Consider the following 23,093-nt stretch of genomic DNA (forward strand, 5'->3'; position numbering starts at 1 on the left):
CCGCGCAAGCGTTTCTGCCCTCCTCCACCCGGCTCTCCTCATCCAACCTTGTCACCTTCGCCACCCAGCGTGTTTCGAAGTGCAGGTCCTGTTTCACTCTCTTCACCCAGTCCGGCGCAGGAGGAAGGAGACGCGTCTTGCTTTCTCCCCTCGCTCCCGATGCACGTTACACCCGCCAATCGCTTCCTCGGAGGCACAGTTCGTTTTCCTCTGGAGCAGGCGGACCCAGTTACTTCTATCCAGGTGGTGGTACCCCCCAGTACGTGTCAGGACGCCAAGCGCTCTCCTCCACGGTCATCCGCGCCTCCCCATGGGAACCAGCGCGACACCCTACCTCAGGTATGTCCCTTGCACTGCAACACTCCTCTCCCTCTATCACATTTCGTTCAAGAATGGGAGCGTTTACCAGGGGTATCGCCTTGGATCCTTCGCACAGTTCGGCTCGGCTACACGCTTCAGTTTTGTCGCAACCCCCCCTGCTTCAACGGGGTCTTTCCTACTGTAGTCGACAGCGCCGCTCAGGCTTCTGTACTACAGCAGGAGATTTCATCCCTTCTGCTGAAGGGGGCGATAGAAGAGATTCCTTCGGGGGAAGTCGAACAGGGCTTCTACAGCCGTTACTTCCTGGTCCCGAAGAAGGGGGGCGGCCTGCGGCCGATACTAGATCTTCGCCGGTTGAATTTCTCTCTTTACAAGGGAAAATTCAAAATGTTGACGCTGAAGGCCATCATATCTCATATCCGGCTGGGGGACTGGTTCGTGACGATAGACCTCAAGGATGCTTATTTCCACATCCAGGTCGTACGGCGACACAGGAAGTTCCTCAGGTTCGCCTTTGGAGAAAAAGCGTACCAGTACAGGGTCCTCCCCTTTGGCCTCGCTCTAGCGCCAAGGACGTTCACAAAGTGTATGGATGCTGCTCTGGCCCCGCTGCGGCTCCAGGGCATCCATATACTCAACTACCTGGACGATTGGCTCCTTTTAGCCCACTCCAGAGAGTTGGTGACTCACCACAGGGACATTGTCCTCCGTCATATTCAGTCTCTCGGTTTGAGGTTGAATACGGAGAAGAGCGTTCTTACTCCAGCTCAGAACACGGTTTTCTTGGGGGTACGCATGGACTCCGTTCTTATGCAGGCCCGTTTGGCTCCTGCACGGATTTCCAGTCTGGTGACATGTCTGTCCCGTTTTGCACTAGGCCAGCATGTTTCCGTGAGCACCTGCCGCAGACTTCTGGGCCTTATGGCCGCGGCCTCCCCTGTGCTACCTCTGGGGCTACTCCACATGAGACCTTTTCTGTGGTGGATGAAGCTCTCAGGGGCTCGGCCCACGGGGCCAGCCCTTCGCCTATTGAAGGTGTCGCGCAGTTGCTTTCGCGCCCTGTCAATCTGGCGGGACCCCCTCTTCCTTCAGAAAGGAGTCGGTATGGGTGCGGTATTCCGTCGCCAGATGGTTACGACGGATGCCTCTCTGACCGGATGGGGAGCGGTTTTCGAGGGCAGGCCAGCGTGTGGGGTTTGGACTGGCGAGACCCTCTCGTGGCACATAAACAGCTTGGAGCTGAGGGCTGTCTTCCTGGCTCTTTGCCACTTTTTCCCTTTCCTCGAAGGACACCATGTCATTGTCAGAACGGACAATATGGCAGTAGTGTCCCATGTAAACAGACAGGGGGGTTCACGATCGCGCACCCTAGACAGGCATGCGCGTCACCTTCTCCTGTGGTCCCAGGACAAGTTCCTCTCTCTGAGAGCAGTTCATGTCCCAGGGATTCTGAACCTCGCAGCAGATTTTCTGTCGAGGCAGAAGCTCAGGTCTGGGGAATGGATGTTGAACCGCCAGACGGTGGCCCTGATCTGGGAGGTGTTCGGGAAAGCGGAAGTGGACCTCTTTGCATCTCAGGAGTCGTCCCAATGCCCGCTTTGGTTCTCTCTGAGCCCTCCAGCTCCGTTGAGGATAGATGCGTTCGCCCACCCTTGGCCGATGCAGAAACTCTATGCCTTCCCGCCCATCAAGCTGATCCAGGCGGTTCTGTCCAGAGTGAGGGAGAGCGGAGTCCGCCTCCTTCTGGTAGCCCCATTCTGGCCGTCCCAGCCATGGTTTTCGGAGCTGATCCCTCTGTTAGAATCCTCCCCCTGGGAGATACCGGTCAGGGAGGACCTGCTTTCCCAGCTTCAGGGCAGGATATGGCATCCTCGCCCCGACATTTGGAAGCTGTACGTTTGGCCTATCAGAGGCCGTTACCTTTAAGCTTTGATCTCCCAACTGACGTTCAGGAGACCATTGCGAATGCTAGAGCCCCTTCGACGAGGAGGCTATATTCCTCCAAGTGGAGGGTGTTCGAGGCATGGTGCTTAGCACATGATAGGAACCCAGTTAACTGTCCAGTAGGCACAGTGCTGGAATTCCTGCAGGAAAAGTTTGCTTCCGGAGCGGCCGCTACCACTCTCAGAGTATATGTCGCAGCTATTGCCGCTCATAGAGAATCAGATGAGATTCCCTTGGGGAAACTGAGGTTAGTTTCGGCCTTCATGCGTGGGGTTAGGCGCCTAAAACCGGCTCGCCCCCCTAGTGTTCCCTCGTGGGACCTGTCAGTCGTCCTGGAGGGTTTGTCAGAGGCTCCCTTCGAGCCCTTGGAGTCAGCCCCTGAGCGGATTCTGACTCTTAAGGTTGCTCTTTTGTTAGCTTTATCTTCATTAAAGCGGATGGGGGATTTGCAGGCTCTCTCTATTAGTGAGTCATGCTTGGACTTCGCTCCTGGCCTGGTTAGGGTTACCTTGAGGCCGAGGTCGGGGTATGTACCCAAGGTTCTTTCCACGGCGTTCCGCTCTCAGGTTGTTAACCTTAACGCTTTCCACCCTCCTCCTTTTGCCTCTGAGGAAGAAAGGAAACTTAACTTGCTCTGCCCGGTCCGTTCTTTGAAGTTGTATGTAGATCGCTCAGGCGGTTGGAGGAAATCAAACCAGCTCTTGGTATGTTTTGGTGCTGGCCGCCGCGGGCTTGCAGCATCAAAGCAAAGGATTTCCCACTGGGTAAAGGACGCTATTTCGCTGGCTTACGAGGTGCGTGGTTTGCCTTCACCTCTTAGCATCAGAGCACATTCCACCAGAAGTGTGGCTTCCTCTCAAGCTCTCTTTAGAGGGGCCCTCTTGGAAGACATTTGTGTGGCGGCAGGTTGGTCCTCTCCGCACACCTTTGTGAGGTTCTATAATTTAGATCTTGACATGACTCCAGGTTCCCAGGTTCTATCTGCTTGAACCTGTCATGGTTGTTATTATTATTTGGTCTGGTACCAGTTATGGCAGCGCTTAGCTTGGCGAGTTTGGTATTTCGTTCCCACTGCGCTTTCCGCAGCGTTGAGTGAACCTATGAAAGAGAACGTCTCTGGTTACTTACGTAACCTATGTTCTCTGAATAGGGAACGAGACGCTGCGTTCGCTGCCAAGCTCCTCGCGCTGCCGACAGTTTTTCTTTTCGGCAGAGAAATCTGAGGAGAAGATGGCGCGCGCGGATTCATCATGCTACGACGTAAGAGCGTCGGGGCGGAGCCAGCTTTGCGCGAGCGCCATCAGCCAATGAATTGGCGTGATTCTATAGGGCTTCAGGCAATCGGCACATCCAGAGGATATCCCACTGCGCTTTCCGCAGCGTCTCGTTCCCTATTCAGAGAACATAGGTTACGTAAGTAACCAGAGACGTTTTCTATGGAAGCTTGTTTCCGCCACAGAATAAGCAATTAAAAAGGTAACTGCGACATTTTATCTCACATTTCTGACTTTATTTCTCACAATTGCAAGTTATAAAGTCAGAATTGCGAGAAATAAACTTGCAATTCTGACTTTATAACTTGCAATTCTCAGAATTGTGAGATAAAAAGTCGCAATAATCTTTTAAAATGTTTTATTCTGTGGTGGAAACAAGCTTCCATCGTTTTCTTTGTGAATATATTGTAAACTAATTTATTCCTGTGATCAAAGCTGTATTTTCATCATCATTACTCCAGTCTTCAGTGTCACATGATCCTTCAGAAATCACTCTAATATGATGATTTGCTGCTCAAGAAACATTTCTGATTATTATTAATGTTGAAAACAGTTGTGCTGCTTCATAGTTTTGTAGAAACCGTGATAGATGTTTTCCAGGATTCTTTGATGAATATAAAGTTGAATAAGCGGTCACTTCCTGACATTTGAGCGGTGTCTGTTCTCACCCGTGGCTCAGGTGGAGAAGCTTGCACGCACACTGTTCCTGTGGAAGATTGAAGTGCATGAGCAGAAGGAGAAGGTGTACGAGATGAGGCGCTGGAACGAGGCTCTGGTCACTAATATGCTTCCGGATCATGTGGCCCGACATTTCCTGGGCTCCAAGAAGAGGGATGAGGTGAGAATCTCGCCTGTTTACACCTGGCCACTTCAGGCCTTTTTACTGATCGCATAGCTATCGGATTTGTTAAGTGTTCCATGTACTCCTGGCCACATAAAGGTGTCTCTGCAATACGAATGTATTTCACATTTCAATAGGAGAGAAAGCGGCATCAGCACATTTAGTCTCACTACTTTTAATGAAGATGAGTGTGTGTTGAGCTTAAAGGGATAGTTCACTTTGAAATAAATTTTTGGTATGTTTTAGCTTACCTCAAGGGCATCCAAGATGTAGGTGTCTTTGTTTCCGCAGTAGTTTCAATTTTGATATTTTTAGGTCAAACCGTTCTTGTCTGTCAGTCATATAATGCAGGTCTATGGTCACCACCTCAAAGAGCATGCACAGAGAAGTCCAAATTAAACATGATTTAATGACTCGTAAATGTAAGTACACATTGATGGCCTAAGACACGAAACGAGCGGTTTGTGTGAGAAAACGAACAGTATTTATATCGTTTTTACCTCTTGTAAACACAGCCACGTCCAAGTGATCTGACTGCACCAGCGCTTCGGTCTGCGCAAGCGCCGGAAGTGATCACTCGCGCGTGTACGTCACTCATACAAGTGTTTTATTTTTTTTAATTGTTTTCTTTTACGACGGATTAAACATCCCGGATAAGCGCAAATTAGTACCATTTTAATTAGCCGTCTTACCTACAATCTCTGTTCTGTGTAAACAATGAGTGACGTACACGCGCGAGTGATCACTTCCGGCGCTTGCGCAGACCGCAGCGCCGGCGCCCTCAGATCACTTGGACGTGGCTGTGGTTACAAGAGGTAAAAACTATATAAATACTGTTCGGTTTCTCACACAAACCGCTCGTTTCATGTCGTAGGCCATCAATGTGTACTTACATTTACGAGTCATTAAATCATGTTTAATTTGGACTTCTCTGTGCATGCTCTTTGAGGTGGTGACCATAGACCTGCATTATATGACTGACAGACAAGAACGGTTTGACCTAAAAATATCAAAATTGAAACTACTGCGGAAACAAAGACACCAACATCTTGGATGCCCTTGAGGTAAGCTAAAACATACCAAAAATTAATTTCAAAGTGAACTATCCCTTTAAAACTTTTGCGCGTGGGCTTGCTGAAGAGATTCTCAGTTACTCATCTGCGGCGGGTCATATCTGTGGACAACAGGATCTCGCACATTTAGTTTTCTACCATTTTGGGAGGAGTAAAATTGACATATGTGGCTTCAACAATCAAAGGCCCTCATCCTTCTCTCGCGTCCTGGAACAAATCCTTCCCTTGCGGGTCAAAATGACCCAAAGCCCTAAAATTATACTTCTTTTTTTTTTTTTTTTTTAAGAAAGCTTATTTTATTTCATTTTGATAATATTTAACGCTAAATTACTAGATTTAATCAATAAATAATAAATCAATAAATAATTTAGTCATTTAAGCACATTCCTCACATCAACTTAAATCCAAAATAACTCACAATTTCATGCATAAACCTTTTAATTCAGCTCAAAATATCTTACATTGGGTCTCAGTTTTTTCAGGATGCATTCAGATACAAATGTAGATCATTTTTTGGAAAAGTTTTAGCATTTTTAGTTTGAATTTTGAGCATTTTTAGGTTTTTCTATGTGTATTGAAGCATTCCTCGCATTCCATTCATTCCTATGGGGGTCAAATTGATCCCGTGAGGGAAGGATTTGTTACTTTTTTAAACTTCAACCACAAAACGTAAAAAAAAAAATTGTTTGTGCGTATTCTTGGTTCAAGTGCGACAAAAGTCATTGGGTCTTGGACCCCTCTGATAAACACTCAATTTTTTAAATAAAAAATAACAAAAAAACAATTCTGGGTCAAAATAACCCGAGGGAAGGATGAGGGTTAAGATGCGTTTTGGTCGATCGGATCACAAGTAGACGAGGCAAACCCATCCTCTTTACACCTGGTGTTTTAATCTCTCTTTTGTCCACTTTTAACCACTTCTGTCCTGATTTCTTCGAGGGACGGGTAAATGTATGTTTTTTCAGATCTTTCAATCTAATGTACGAAATAAGTTTGCGCACTTTCATAAAAAAAGTGGAAACATACGGAGAGAATCAGCTTTCGTTTCTGCTCTGCAGAACGCTGTGAGTGAGTGTTAGAAATCAGGAATGATGAGAGAACATTGTGCTTGTTACGTTTTTCGTCTTAAAACCAAATTTGGGTCTTCAGTCGACAGAGTTTAAATCCCGTCTGTTTGAACGCATTCAACCACATGATCATCTACACTACGAAAGCAATCCAGTCGAATGCGTTTTCGACAACCTTTGGAAGTGGCCGAAAGTGGACAAACTCAACGTTTTAGACCCCATTTATACCTGTATTTAGCGTCGTCCACTTATGATCCGATCGACCAAAATGCTTCTTAATACCAGGTGTAAACAGGGCCTCTAATGCATTTACACTTGTTTAGTTTCGTCTGTAATGCATCTCAGACCAACTTTGAGTGAGTGATCGGATTTAAATCCATCTCGAAAGCATTTCAGAGAGTTTCCATGTTTTACATGCACAAATGCAGCCTAACTCAAGTAACTTCTCTGGTTTGGTTTCTCAGGAGCTCTACAGCCAATCCTATGATGAGATTGGAGTCATGTTCGCCTCCATCCCAAACTTCTCTGATTTCTATACGGAGGAAAGCATCAACAACGGCGGGATTGAGTGTCTGAGGTTCCTCAATGAAATCATTTCTGACTTTGATAGTGTAAGAAGTGTTTTTTTTTTACAGTTTAAATTTCACCCGCTTGTTTCCAATTATAATTAGAAGTAGAGATTTTATACCATTACTTGTTTGCTTTTGTGCTCTTTAGCTTTTGGATGAGCCACAGTTTCGCTTTATAACCAAGATCAAGACTATTGGCAGCACCTACATGGCAGCATCAGGAGTCACTCCAGACAATAACACCAACGGTTATGCTTGCATGAAGGTAAAGGAGGTGCAGATGGGATCTTTCTAGAAGCAATATACCCATCTAGTGCTGATAACAATGGTAAAAAGGATTTTTTGTGTCCTTCCCAACAGAAAGAAGAAGTTTCAGACAGGGAACGGTGGCAGCACTTGGCAGATCTTGCTGATTTTGCTCTGGCCATGAAAGTCACGTTGATGAACATCAACTACCAGTCCTTCAATAACTTCATGCTTCGCATCGGTTAGTGGGCTGACGTCCATCTACAGTAGTGGCTAAAGTGGCCTAGGAAAATATATATATTTACTCTTTATTCAAATATTAAAAATTAGTTCAAGATTTTTAAGCATATTGTGTTGTTGTGCCTTGTTTTGCCTTTCCTCATCTTGCCTTTTTTGCCAAATAATTTTGTCAGATAAATACCTTAACCAAGTGTAGTGTTTTGTTCTTCCCTCATATTTACAATATTTAAAAAAAATCCTCATATTTTGATGGTTTAATCAAACTTGTAGGGACATTAAAAACAAATATCCCTTCTAAACATCACTTTTGGCCAGTATTGGCCAAATGACAACGATTATGCTGAATGTTTTGCTGTGTGCATTATGAAATCTTTTCTCCACAGGGTTGAATAAAGGGGGCGTTTTAGCTGGTGTTATTGGTGCCCGTAAACCTCATTTTGACATCTGGGGAAACACTGTGAATGTCGCCAGTCGCATGGAGTCCACAGGGGTGATGGGAAACATCCAGGTGAGTGGTTTCACATTGTATTAATGATCTTGACACACACTTCCTACATTTTGTTCAACTATTCTGCATCAGGGACTCAAAGGAGCAATGCAACAGACTGAATTTGTCATATGTAATCCGATCATTAAAATAATACTGTTTAAAGTGTAGGTTCACCCAAAAATGAATAATTTACTCACCCTCAAGTCGTTCCAAACCCGTAAGAATTTTGTTCATCTTTAAAGGTGACCTATAATTCAAAATTGAATTTACCTTGGTATAGTCAAATAACAAGAGTTCAGTGCATGGACATGACATAGCCTAGAGTGAATCTCAAACTGGACTGTTTTCGCGTTCTCATTTAATTCACGTTTATGAAAAACACCCCTGAAAAACGGTCGGTTCTCCACACAATACCGACTGTGACGCAATAGTCGGGAACATTAATATGTACGCCTCCAAATATTTGCATAATGCCAGCCCTCAATGCCAGGCGGAACTGCGCAGCCGAAGCTGTTTCCTCAACTTGGGCCAATACAGAGCTGGCCTCGGATCGAGCTACCAAGCAACACTTTCTGATGTGTAATTGTTCAAGTTCAGACAGGTAATCTTTCTCTCAAAATCGTTCAATACTGTTTATGCATCAGTAAGTCAAGCCAGTGACTAAAATATCAGCTTCACATCGTTTCTTTTAGTAGGATGAAAATAATCGTATTTAAATTGTGAACAAATTATATACAGAAAGCGATCAAAGAACAATCTTTCCACACAGCGCGAGTTTATCTGGACACTTGCCAAACTCGTTATGAAATCAATGACGCACGTTACTGCACAACGAAGCTCTTACTGTATTTACATCATCGTGTTTGCATTGGTGAAAGCAGAGAGAGTGGAGAAACTGCTTTGCAATGATAAGATCTTAATTCTCGCGATCAACACGTCATCTGCTCAATGCTCATCACGGCAACATTTTATGTGATGGGAATAGATCTAAATACTTTAAAAACATCTCACGATTCGTTAATCTCGATAGCTGTTATAGTAAAAACGTATAATAGCAGTAGTAAAAGTATTCGAGAGAGTTTCACATGTAATGCGTAGCTATTTCATATGCAAGCATGTCAGCTAGGGGTGTAACGATTCATTCGTTTTCTCGATGCATCGATTACAAATCCTGACGATGCATATGCATCGATCTTGAAACATGTATTTCGAATCGTGAATCGTTTATTTCGGTCAATATTCGATTTAAAATGCTAAGAATCGAATAATTTGCGATTCTATATCGATTCAGTGCTTTAAAATATATAAACATTAAATGACTACATGCGCGAATTAATGAGGCGTTGTGCGGCGTCATTTCGCGTCCTCACAGCTCTCACATACTCGCTGCACTCTTACCATCTTTCACTGGATTTCGCTCGCGCTCGGTCCCATATAGCTCTCATCTACAGATTTTTGAGCAGTCCATGTTTGAGCTCTCCTCAGGACAGCCATTGGTGTTCACATGAGCAGATGACAGCTCTCTATCGAGAAAGCAAGCCATTGATAAAGCTGCCATATCATTGGGCGGTCACTGCTATGAAACAACGCGTTCGTTGCGTGGAAACGTCACCGTTATTTTCTTTAAGATAAGATACTGAAGTTTTACGGAAATGGATCATACCCGTCCTGAGCAGTTAAAGTAAAACCCCACTTATTCAAGGGTGCGCATTTATTACATGGAAAGAGAAAACGTATAATAGGTGTCTAAAATGCACACGCTTCCGATTAATCATGAATGATGAATGAAATGTAACTTAATGTCGTTAAACTGAACTGATGAAATAACTACAACATTAATTACACTGAAATAAGAGCGCGTGGTTTATCCATCAATCAGATGCGCATTAAAGTTGCATTCGTAATCGTTATATAGCACAAGTAGACAGCCGGCGCGTTTTCTTTCAGAATCACAAGGAAAATGTTCAGTCGGATAAAGAGAACAAGAGTAGCTATTCCATGAGGAAACACTAGTTAAGGTTTAGTTGGGAAAGTTCATGGTATTTTTAGTCTCACAATGGAGGATGTTTAATGTACCAGGAACACTTTAAGGTTGTGTATCCATTCCTACAAAATAGTTAGCATGATGAACTAACTATACTTTTAAAGCCTTTTTAAATCTTGGTTTACATTTTTACAAATGCTAATTTATAGGCTTTGGAAATATTTTTTATAATAGATTCATTAAAAACTAACATGAACTAACGTTAACAAGCATTTAAATAATCCTATGAATGCATATAAAAAATTAAGAATCGAATCGAATTAATCGAATCGCATCGAATTTTTATGTGAATCGCATTGAATCGAATCTTTCTGAATTTGCAAAAATCGTTCTTGAATCGAATCGAAAACCTATGAATCGTGAATCGAATCGATTCGCTGCCTACCCAAAGATTCACAGCCCTAATGTCAGCCAATCACAGCAGTGGCCGCGGTTACACTGAATCCCACAGCAGACACGCCCCTTCAAACAGAGTGTTCAAATCAGAGGCTAAAAGCAGGCTAGGAAAAATGCCATTTATTTCTAAATTATGATTATTTTTTATCTAAAAAACATACTAACATTATAAGGGTAACCCAGGAAACATTATAAAATAATAAAAAAAAACATTCTAGGGCACCTTTAAAACAAAAGTCAAGATATTTGTAATGAAGTCTGAGAGATTTCGGTCCCTCCATTGACAGTCTACTTCACTATCACTGTTATGCTTCAAAAGGTTCATAAAGAGATCGTAAAACTAATCCATATGAATCGAGCGGTTTAGTCCAAATTTTCTAAAGAGACTGGATCGCTTTATATGATGAACAGATTGAATTTAGGATTTATTCACATAAACATTCATCACCTCACACATCAGATCTGGTAAATGGAAGCTCAACTATTGATGACAATAAATGTTGTGCGAGAACAAATGAGGTTTATTCTCGTGTTACGCAGCACGTTTGAGCTTCTTCAAGAACAAATGAGGTTTATTCTCGTGTTACGCAGCACGTTTGAGCTTCTTCAAGAACCAATGAGGTTTATTCTCGTGTTACGCAGCACGTTTGAGCTTCTTCAAGAACCAATGAGGTTCATTCTCGTGTTACGCAGCACGTTTGAGCATCTTCAAGAACCAATGAGGTTCATTCTCGTGTTACGCAGCACGTTTGAGCATCTTCAAGAACCAATGAGGTTTATTCTCGTGTTACGCAGCACGTTTGAGCTTCTACAAGAACCAATGAGGTTTGTTCTCGTGTTACGCAGCACGGTTGAGCTTCTTCAAGAACCAATGAGGTTTGTTCTCGTGTTACACAGCACGTTTGAGCTTCTTCAAGAACCAATGAGGTTTATTCTCGTGTTACGCAGCACGTTTGAGCTTCTTCAAGAACCAATGAGGTTCATTCTCGTGTTACGCAGCACGTTTGAGCATCTTCAAGAACCAATGAGGTTCATTCTCGTGTTACGCAGCACGTTTGAGCATCTTCAAGAACCAATGAGGTTTATTCTCGTGTTACGCAGCACGTTTGAGCTTCTACAAGAACCAATGAGGTTTGTTCTCGTGTTACGCAGCACGGTTGAGCTTCTTCAAGAACCAATGAGGTTTGTTCTCGTGTTACGCAGCACGTTTGAGCTTCTTCAAGAACCAATGAGGTTTGTTCTCGTGTTACGCAGCACGTTTGAGCTTCTTCAAGAACCAATGAGGTTTGTTCTCGTGTTACGCAGCACGTTTGAGCTTCTTCAAGAACCAATGAGGTTCATTCTCGTGTTACGCAGCACGTTTAAGCTTCTTCAAGAACCAATGAGGTTTGTTCTCGTGTTACGCAGCACGTTTGAGCTTCTTCAAGAACCAATGAGGTTCATTCTCGTGTTACGCAGCACGTTTGAGCTTCTTCAAGAACCAATGAGGTTCATTCTCGTGTTACGCAGCACGTTTGAGCTTCTTCAAGAACCAATGAGGTTCATTCTCGTGTTTCGCAGCACGTTTGAGCTTCTTCAAGAACCAATGAGGTTCATTCTCGTGTTACGCAGCACGTTTGAGCTTCTTCAAGAACCAATGAGGTTCATTCTCGTGTTTCGCAGCACGTTTGAGCTTCTTCAAGAACCAATGAGGTTCATTCTCGTGTTACGCAGCACGTTTGAGCTTCTTCAAGAACCAATGAGGTTTGTTCTCGTGTTACGCAGCATGTTTGAGCTTCTTCAAGAACCAATGAGGTTTGTTCTCGTGTTACGCAGCACGTTTGAGCTTCTTCAAGAACCAATGAGGTTCATTCTCGTGTTACGCAGCACGTTTGAGCTTCTTCAAGAACCAATGAGGTTTGTTCTCGTGTTACGCAGCACGTTTGAGCTTCTTCAAGAACCAATGAGGTTTGTTCTCGTGTTACACAGCACGTTTGAGCTTCAGCAAGAACCAATGAGGTTTATTCTCGTGTTACGCAGCACGTTTGAGCTTCTTCAAGAACCAATGAGGTTTGTTCTCGTGTTACGCAGCACGTTTGAGCTTCTTCAAGAACCAATGAGGTTCATTCTCGTGTTACGCAGCACGTTTGAGCTTCTTCAAGAACCAATGAGGTTTGTTCTCGTGTTACGCAGCATGTTTGAGCTTCTTCAAGAACCAATGAGGTTCATTTTAGTGTTACACAGCACGTTTGAGCTTCTTCAAGAACCAATGAGGTTCATTCTCGTGTTACGCAGCACGTTTGAGCTTCTTCAAGAACCAATGAGGTTTGTTCTCGTGTTACGCAGCACGTTTGAGCTTCTTCAAGAACCAATGAGGTTTGTTCTCGTGTTACACAGCACGTTTGAGCTTCAGCAAGAACCAATGAGGTTTATTCTCGTGTTACGCAGCACGTTTGAGCTTCTTCAAGAACCAATGAGGTTTGTTCTCGTGTTACGCAGCACGTTTGAGCTTCTTCAAGAACCAATGAGGTTTATTCTCGTGTTACACAGCACGTTTGAGCTTCTTCAAGAACCAATGAGGTTCATTCTCGTGTTACGCAGCACGTTTGAGCTTCTTCAAGAACCAATGAGGTTTATTCTCGTGTTACACAGCACGTTTGAGCTTCTTCAAGAACCAATGAGGTTCATTCTCGTGTTACGCAGCACGTTTGAGCTTCTTCAAGAACCAATGAGGTTTGTTCTCGTGTTACGCAGCACGGTTGAGCTTCTTCAAGAACCAATGAGGTTTGTTCTCGTGTTACACAGCACGTTTGAGTTTCAGCAATAACCAATGAGGTTCATTCTCGTGTTACGCTGCACGTTTGAGCTTCAGCAAGAACCAATGAGGTTTGTTCTCGTGTTACGCAGCACGTTTGAGCTTCAGCAAGAACCAATGAGGTTTGTTCTCATGTTACGCTGCACGTTTGAGCTTCAGCAAGAACCAATGAGGTTTGTTCTCGTGTTACGCAGCACGTTTGAGCTTCAGCAAGAACCAATGAGGTTCATTCTCGTGTTACGCAGCACATTTGAGCTTCAGCAAGAACCAATGAGGTTTGTTCTCGTGTTACGCAGCACGTTTGAGCCTCTTCAAGAACCAATGAGGTTCATTCTCGTGTTACGCAGCACGTTTGAGCTTCTTCAAGAACCAATGAGGTTTATTCTCGTGTTACACAGGACGTTTGAGCTTCAGCAAGAATCAATGAGGTTTGTTCTAGTGTTACGCAGCTCGTTTGAGCTTTAGCAAGAACCAATGAGGTTTATTCTCGTGTTTCGCAGCACGTTTGAGCTTCTTCAAGAACCAATGAGGTTCATTCGCGTGTTACGCAGCACGTTTGAGCTTCTTCAAGAACCAATGAGGTTCATTCTCGTGTTACGCAGCACGTTTGAGCTTCTTCAAGAACCAATGAGGTTTGTTCTCGTGTTACGCAGCACGTTTGAGCTTCTTCAAGAACCAATGAGGTTTGTTCTCGTGTTACACAGCACGTTTGAGCTTCAGCAAGAACCAATGAGGTTTATTCTCGTGTTACGCAGCACGTTTGAGCTTCTTCAAGAACCAATGAGGTTTGTTCTCGTGTTACACAGCACGTTTGAGCTTCAGCAAGAACCAATGAGGTTTATTCTCGTGTTACGCAGCACGTTTGAGCTTCTTCAAGAACCAATGAGGTTTGTTCTCGTGTTACGCAGCACGTTTGAGCTTCTTCAAGAACCAATGAGGTTTGTTCTCGTGTTACACAGCACGTTTGAGCTTCTTCAAGAACCAATGAGGTTTATTCTCGTGTTACGCAGCACGTTTGAGCTTCTTCAAGAACCAATGAGGTTTGTTCTCGTGTTACGCAGCACGTTTGAGCTTCTTCAAGAACCAATGAGGTTTATTCTCGTGTTACGCAGCACGTTTGAGCTTCTTCAAGAACCAATGAGGTTTGTTCTTGTGTTACGCAGCACGTTTGAGCTTCTTCAAGAACCAATGAGGTTCATTCTCGTGTTACGCAGCACGTTTGAGCTTCTTCAAGAACCAATGAGGTTTGTTCTCGTGTTACACAGCACGTTTGAGTTTCAGCAATAACCAATGAGGTTCATTCTCGTGTTACGCTGCACGTTTGAGCTTCAGCAAGAACCAATGAGGTTCATTCTCGTGTTACGCAACACGTTTGAGCCTCTTCAAGAACCAATGAGGTTCATTCTCGTGTTACGCAGCACGTTTGAGCTTCTTCAAGAACCAATGAGGTTCATTCTCGTGTTACGCAGCACGTTTGAGCTTCAGCAAGAATCAATGAGGTTCATTCTCGTGTTACGCAGCACGTTTGAGCTTCTTCAAGAACCAATGAGGTTTGTTCTCGTGTTATGCAGCACGTTTGAGCTTTAGCAATAACCAATGAGGTCTGTTCTCGTGTTACACAGCACATTTGAGCTTCTTCAATAACCAATGAGGTTCATTCTCATGTTTCGCAGCACGTTTGAGCTTCTTCAAGAACCAATGAGGTTCATTCTCGTGTTACACAGCACGTTTGAGCTTCTTCAAGAACCAATGAGGTTCATTCTCGTGTTACGCAGCACGTTTGAGCTTCTCCAAGAACCAATGAGGTTCGTTCTTGTGTTACGAAGCACGTTTGAGCTTCAGCAAGAACCAATGAGGTTCATTCTTGTGTTACGCAGCACGTTTGAGCTTCTTCAAGAACCAATGAGGTTCGTTCTTGTGTTACGCAGCACGTTTGAGCTTCTTCAAGAACCAATGAGGTTCGTTCTTGTGTTACGCAGCACGTTTGAGCTTCAGCAAGAACCAATGAGGTTTATTCTCGTGTTACGCAGCACGTTTGAGCTTCAGCAAGAACCAATGAGGTTTATTCTCGTGTTACGCAGCACGTTTGAGCTTCTTCAAGAACCAATGAGGTTTATTCTCGTGTTACGCAGCACGTTTGAGCTTCAGCAAGAACCAATAAGGTTTATTCTCGTGTTACGCAGCACGTTTGAGCTTCAGCAAGAACCAATGAGGTTTATTCTCGTGTTACGCAGCACGTTTGAGCTTCAGCAAGAACCAATGAGGTTTATTCTCGTGTTACACAGCACGTTTGAGCTTCAGCAAGAACCAATAAGGTTCGTTCTTGTGTTACGCAGCACGTTTGAGCTTCAGCAAGAACCAATGAGGTTTATTCTCGTGTTACACAGCACGTTTGAGCTTCAGCAAGAACCAATGAGGTTTATTCTCGTGTTACACAGCACGTTTGAGCTTCAGCAAGAACCAATGAGGTTTATTCTCGTGTTACGCAGCACGTTTGAGCTTCTTCAAGAACCAATGAGGTTTATTCTCGTGTTACGCAGCACGTTTGAGCTTCTTCAAGAACCAATGAGGTTTATTCTCGTGTTACGCAGCACGTTTGAGCTTCAGCAAGAACCAATGAGGTTTATTCTCGTGTTACGCAGCACGTTTGAGCTTCAGCAAGAACCAATAAGGTTTATTCTCGTGTTACACAGCACGTTTGAGCTTCAGCAAGAACCAATGAGGTTTATTCTCGTGTTACACAGCACGTTTGAGCTTCTTCAAGAACCAATGAGGTTCGTTCTTGTGTTACGCAGCATGTTTGAGCTTCTTCAAGAACCAATGAGGTTCATTCTCGTGTTACGCAGCACGTTTGAGCTTCAGCAAGAACCAATGAGGTTTATTCTCGTGTTACACAGCACGTTTGAGCTTCTTCAAGAACCAATGAGGTTCATTCTCGTGTTACGCAGCACGTTTGAGCTTCTTCAAGAACCAATGAGGTTTGTTCTCGTGTTACGCAGCACGTTTGAGCTTCTTCAAGAACCAATGAGGTTCGTTCTCGTGTTACGCAGCACGTTTGAGCTTCTTCAAGAACCAATGAGGTTCGTTCTCGTGTTACGCAGCACGTTTGAGCTTCTTCAAGAACCAATGAGGTTCGTTCTCGTGTTACGCAGCACGTTTGAGCTTCAGCAAGAACCAATGAGGTTCATTCTCGTGTTTCGCAGCACGTTTGAGCTTCAGCAAGAACCAATGAGGTTCGTTCTCGTGTTACGCAGCACGTTTGAGCTTCTTCAAGAACCAACGAGGTTCCTTCTCGTGTTACGCAGCACGTTTGAGCTTCTTCAAGAACCAACGAGGTTTGTTCTTCCCCATCAATCAAGTACGGTTGAGCTTCTGTTTATGTTCACTGATCAATGTTTTAATGTCAATAAAAGCCCAAATTAAATCTCTTTATGAACTTTTTGAAGCATACAAAGTGGTAGTTGCGTAGACTGTCAATGGAGAGACAGAAATCTCTCAGATTTCATTGAAATATCTTAATTTGTACTTCAAAGACGAATGAAAGTCTTATGAGTTTGGAACAACATGAGGGTGAGTAAATGAGGACAGAACCTTTAAATGAACAGAAATGTAAAACAAAACAAGCTTTATTGTCTTGTAGTCGATTTTTTTTCAAGACATATAAAAACTTTAATAATTACTAGGGGGATGTATTTTATGTTGTAGAATAAAACATGACAATATCTATCAAAACCTTGACTTCATTATAATAGAACCTGAAGTTGGAATAAAAATGTGAACTTATTTCCGGGTTGTAACTTAAGACTCATTACTGAGTGTTACTAACCCTAACTTTAACCCTAAACACGCTCTGCTCCCCCCAGGTGGTGGAGGACTGCTACTGCATCCTGAAGGACTACGGCTTCCGCTTCGTGAGGAGGGGACCGATATTTGTCAAGGGGAAAGGAGAGCTGCTCACCTATTTCTTAAAGGGACGTGAAAAACAAGGCTCCTTCATTAACGGCTCTTTTGTCACCCTACCGCACCAAGTGGTGGACAGCTCTTGACCAACACGCACACACACACAAACACACACTGTCGTACTCTTCAAACTTGCTCGCGCAAACCTCACGTCATACCTCTTCTGCCGAGTACATGTGCTCCAGTAATTAGTACTTTCAAATGTGTTTTCTCTATTTATTAGCCTGAGGAAAGAAATTTTGGCGGGAAATGAGACAGACTGTCTGTTTATATAAGAGAAGTACTATAAAATATACGTTTTGAAAGTGTGCACAGCCACGAATGAATGAAACAAAAGTTGAATGATTTTAATAGGCTGCTGAAGTGATAAACAGTTTGAGAGGAGGTTGTTTTTAAACTCATACCGCACAGAATACAATGAACTCTACTGTATATTACACAATGCGCTGCTCAAAGGAACCTATTTTTGTTGTTCTTTCATTTGAAATCCTTTTATTATTTAATCCTTTATTATTTAAAGATTACCCTGACATGTCCAGATAACTGAATGTTGTTTGCAATTGAAAAGCTACTCTGAATGCCTGCGTAGGAAAGCATACTGACTGCCTTTGCATAGCGTGTGTGTGTGTAGACATGCATTTCTATAGTCTCTAGTCACCTTTTCTTTATTTGTTGAATTTATAATGGATAAACATGGGGTTCTAAAGTCTGAGGCCACATCAAATCATGGGTTTTATTCAGTTCAACCCTGGAATAGAGTTCTAGGATTATTTTTTTTATTTTTTTATAATTCTATAATACATAGCCTGTTAACAGACTAGGAGACTTGGCACTCTTTTTTTAATTGCCTTTTCCCCCTATCAGATATTTTAGCAGTCATCATGAATTGGGTATCATTCGAAAGTTTAAACACTCAAAATTTGTCCTGTAAAACCGTCTTGAAATTGGACATTGCGTTTAATGTCACCATGAAATCAAAATTGACAACATTTTTTTTACAGAATGTTGCAGTGCTATTATAAATGATTTATTTGTGCACATCATAATTTTGTTATGCCCTCGTTCGCCTGAAATGGCGTATGCTCTCTTCATGACGCGTATCTCGGAGAGTGAGACAAAACATCATCCAAACATCACTGCAATCTCACATTCAGATCTCCCTCCATTGAGTTAGCAACTTCCTACGATCCAATCAATTCCCAAAGACGAAATCTGGATCAAAACCCAGATCCGGGCCACATGTGATTTCAACTCGTACCAGATCTGGACCGACACTATGTTGCTGTCTGGGTAGAGATATGGCTTTTATTTTTGCAGCAATTTTAGAGTCCAAGTTGTTTTGCCAAATATATATTTATAGTTATGCCAAAAAAAATATTTGCTTTACAGCAAATTGAAATCTTTGCTGCTGATATTCGCCCCCTTAATGCGCATTTTTACCAGACTTCTACCCAACAATCAAAGCGGCATTACCTCAGAAAAGTGTGGACTCGTAGGAAGATCCTTAAACAACACTAACTACAAGTATATTTAATATTGTAAAAACTATATTAAATTTGTTCTACAAATAAAAGCAAGCACTTTTACTGGTGGTCTCAGACTTTTAGACCCCACTTATCCATAAAGTGTTCCTCACGTGCCAAATACAAGCCACTATGTGCGTCAGATTGTGGTACTCTGAGGACGCAGGGGTGTAGGAGTATCACTGTGAACGGGTTTGTTGCACCACATTCATGGCAGTATTGCAGGGATGAATGTTTCTTAATTCAGAATATATTCCCCATGGTGTCTTTCCTCAAAGATTAGATGAATGTGCAATAGTTTTATTCTTTTACGCCATTCTGCTCTCCAGTACAGTTTTAAAAAGAGCCCTCCTCTCCCAGCAAGTCATATTTTTATATTAAGACGTAAAAGTTGTAGTTAAAGAGGATTGTGAAAAGAGACCGAACGATGGAACGGTGTGTCTTAAAAACTGGCCAAACAGTTCATTTATTACCAGTGTCAGAGACCTTCTGTGTCGGCAAGCAGAAGTCACATCGGATTTCGACTTTGATATGTTCATATGGTTTATGAAGGCATGACATTGTGGCCGATCTCTGTGGTTTGATACCAGACTAAAATTTGATATTTTTGAATTATCCTTCGATATGGAATAAAAAGGCACTTTGAATGATCTGTTACCTGATGCTGTGTGAGATTGATTATTTGAACCTTTTATGTGTTTAATTGAAATGGTACAAAGAACCTTCTTTGGATTAAAAAAATAATAATAACTCTTCCTACTGTGATTTTCAATTTTACAAATACTTTTCATTATTCGATAAAATGGTTCACCAAATACCAGAGCTACTCCAATAATTGGTTCTACAATAAAATTTTGGTCACATGGTATTACAACACTGTAATCGATAAAATAAGATAACACTCGAAAGTTCTGCTGTTTCGAGGAAATCTGATACTGATGAATGTTTCACAACGATAACTGTTTCTTGTAAGGGCAAATGGTTAATTATCTTTGTTTGCTTTACTCCCTCAATATACCACATTACATGCAGCCTAGGTGGTTTGCTGGTCTGGTTTTAAAGGAGTTTTAGGCACTGGTTACACTTTATATTACGTTTATTTATGTACTTACATAAAAAGAATGTATATACAATGTACTGGTTGTGTTGCTGTATTAAAAAACCCCTCGTGCTGCTATTGAGGTGGGATAGGGGTCCGGTTAGGGACAGGTTTAGTGGTGTGGGCAGGTTTAAGGGTGGGTTATGGTGTAAGAGAAGGGTCAACAGTGTAATTACAGGTGTTATTACATTATAGGACTGTCCTGGAAGACCAGCTAAGACCTTAAATTGTCTTAAATGGAGAACCTTAAAGTCCTGTGTCCTGTCCTGTCCAAATTCACTGCAAAAAGCCTGGCCAGCACAGCATCCAAAAGCACAAATGTACACTAACATTAAATAGTTTGTAAAGACCTTACACAGTAGGCTATATTCATCATTTCTGAAAATGAAAATATTAAATACAATTTGAAAATGTTTAAAAAAATAAAAGTACAGGTTTATTTATCATATATTCGTATTTATGTTGTTTTACCAGGTAACACTTTATTTTACATTGTTCTTGTTACACGTTACATGCTGTAGTAACTAAATTAGCCATAATTACACGCAACTAACCCTAAAGCAAACCCTGGCCCTAAAGTAAGTACTGTACAATCACTCCACTAATATAATTCTCTTGAGGGAGTGAAGGAAAACGAGTTACGTAATCAAATTACTTTTTTCGCGTAACTAACAAAGTACTGCATTACTTTTACATTTTCAACAACATATCTGAGTTACTTTTTCAAATAAGTGACGCAAGTTACTTTCTTTTCCAATTTATTGACTGACAGCTCTCCTGTTGCCATATTGAGAGAATCATGTGTAAGTGCACAAGTGTGTGCGCTGTGAACATGCTGACTATTGTAGATCTAGACTAAATGTGAGCATTTACTCATCTCACTTGCACAGAACACTCAGTATTCCTCAAAATAAATAAAAACAGTTCAATGCAAACCTGCAACAATTAAATGTGTATTACACAAATATACTTTATGTATTTAATCTCACTTTATTAACCAATGTCTTTGCTGCTGACCTTCGATGATCCAATTCAACCATATTAATAAGCAAAGATGACTTTAGATAAACATCACTTTTTTTTCTTGCTAAAGTTAAAGTGTTGAACTTTCTTCTCTTGGCAGCACAGCTGAAAGGCTTGTTTGAGCGGCGCCCTCTACTGTACAGGCGTGAATCTGCATTTCTATATTAGAATCTGCAAAAAAATATTGTAATGCATTACTTTTAAAAGAAACTTTCCCCAACACTATGATGTGGTTGAGCGAACATCAGTTGTACACTTGTTTTTGCGGTGCATTGTGGGATTGAATAAGTGAACTCGATTTTGCCCACTGGTTTCGGACACCACTACACCCTCAAATATTGCCCTATTTAAGGGTATAGGGGACGATTTCGGACACAGCCATAGCATTGTTATCACATTATATCTCTGCTATTTGCAATGGTTACTGTTTATTATTTTTTTCCTAGTGTTTTTCATGTGATTTTGGTGATTTGTATTAAAAACAGATAGGGTTTAGGTTACCCCGCAAACATCATAATAATTATTGTTATGTTTTTTATTCATTATATATTCAAAAACATACAAAAACTCTCCCTGTTGCTTTACTTCATGACAAGTGAGATTTCAATGATACTTTGACCACTAAATTAGGAAATGTCCCTGGTTTCCATTTAAAAAAATCTGCTGGCCATATTTGAGTATTTCTTTAAACTCCGTCTCCTCGGGGTAAAGGTCACGCCGGAGAGCACATAACAAAAACATACCAAAATGGTATTACAATAGCTTTGAGGATACACATTTCATGCTTTTGAACATCAAACACGATAGTACCATGGTATTTTTGTTTTTGGATATACGAGTACTGTAAATAACGTGGTACCAGGTAATCATTTGGTACAGTAGTATTTCTGGATACAATTGATAACGCAAATCTTTTCTAAGTCCACTCCCCCCAGATGTTAATATTGTTGTAATGCCAGTTCATGGTGTTGTTTTCTCATTCAGGAAATATCAGCATTGCTGTACTATGGTGCCACATTATTGTTACGGACTACTGAACAACTTTGGAAAAGTCTTGACACATTTATTAATGATATTATCCTATGAGAGATGTATCCATAATTTTTAAATACTTACTTTAGGACACTATGAATCTGAAGACAATGCTTGGTTTGTTATAAATTTAATTTATATTCTTTGCCAATTTTATTTCCAAAAATTCAAGGTTTACCAAAAACAAACCATTTTTAAAAGAATTTAAAAACTATTTCAACACCATTTAATCCTCAGTAAGAAATCATGTACTTCAATTTGCTATGTATAAACTCATTTCTTGGCCGCATGTTATTTTTTTTTTTTTCTCTCCCATCTTTCTTATATTTTTCAAGTTATTTGAAAAGCTATTTTTAACTTATTTTCCTCTGTATTCTGTTGACAAGGGGAGTATTGTTGTTCATGTGTATTATAAACATGTCGAGTCTGTATTTTCTGCATTCATTTCTAAACAAACATTATATACACAAACTGTGTATAATAAACAAGTCAACTCTGTATTTTCTGCATTCATTAACATATTGTTGTGACAGACTGGACACAAGTCCAGTGTGGCTTTTATGGGGTGTTTTTTTTTTTAGAACATTATATAAACAAAGAAGGAAACAGTCACAATGTAAAACAAATAAACGAGAGAGAAAAAAGATACAAGAGACGGATAACTAATCAGAAAAGATTAAAAGACTGACATATTTCCATTATTTTTAAAGCCTTCTTGTTACAAGAGTCAAAGATAGTCCCAAAGTGATGTTGTACTTCAGCAAGCAACACATTAAAATTATTTAAGTTTATTGAACTTTTTAAAATTCAAAACAGAATTCAATATCAAGTTCTTGACACATTTCTTTTATACATTTTCACATTTTGTAAGTAAAACTTGAAACACAGCAATTATTTAAATAAAAAGAAACAACACAAAAGAAACGTAAAAAAAGGGCATCACAAACATATAACTTATGTTACATTCATTTAGCAGAGCTACAGTTCTTTGGGCTTTTCGATCTTTTAAAAACTTTATAGACTCTAAATACATTTTAAAGGCTGCTTTAAAATGAGCGAACTTGGGTTTTGAGTAAGTCCATTTAGTTTGATTTTCAATCATTTCAGTTTGACGTTTAATTTTCCTAATAACAAAAAGAGCGAGTTCAAGGTTGTTG

At 41.4% G+C, this 23,093-nt stretch overlaps 1 protein-coding gene across 2 annotated transcripts in view; it reads left to right on the forward strand.

The window, feature by feature from the left end:
- The window catches only part of adcy3a (adenylate cyclase 3a), a 55,154-nt gene extending 37,126 nt beyond the window's left edge, over positions 1-18,028 (forward strand). For both annotated transcript variants that reach the window (XM_056263109.1, XM_056263111.1), the window contains exons 15-20: positions 4,219-4,377; positions 6,985-7,131; positions 7,238-7,354; positions 7,450-7,576; positions 7,959-8,083; positions 17,163-18,028. In XM_056263109.1, the coding sequence (XP_056119084.1) occupies positions 4,219-4,377; positions 6,985-7,131; positions 7,238-7,354; positions 7,450-7,576; positions 7,959-8,083; positions 17,163-17,345 (858 nt within the window). In that variant the 3' untranslated portion in view covers positions 17,346-18,028. The remainder of the gene's footprint in view (positions 1-4,218; positions 4,378-6,984; positions 7,132-7,237; positions 7,355-7,449; positions 7,577-7,958; positions 8,084-17,162) is intronic.
- The last annotated feature ends 5,065 nt before the right edge of the window (positions 18,029-23,093 follow it).

Source organism: Rhinichthys klamathensis, unplaced genomic scaffold (assembly GCF_029890125.1).
Source record: "Rhinichthys klamathensis goyatoka isolate OS25496 unplaced genomic scaffold, OSU_Roscu_1.1 h1tg000198l_1, whole genome shotgun sequence".
In the NCBI taxonomy this organism is placed as follows: Eukaryota; Metazoa; Chordata; class Actinopteri; order Cypriniformes; family Leuciscidae; genus Rhinichthys; species Rhinichthys klamathensis.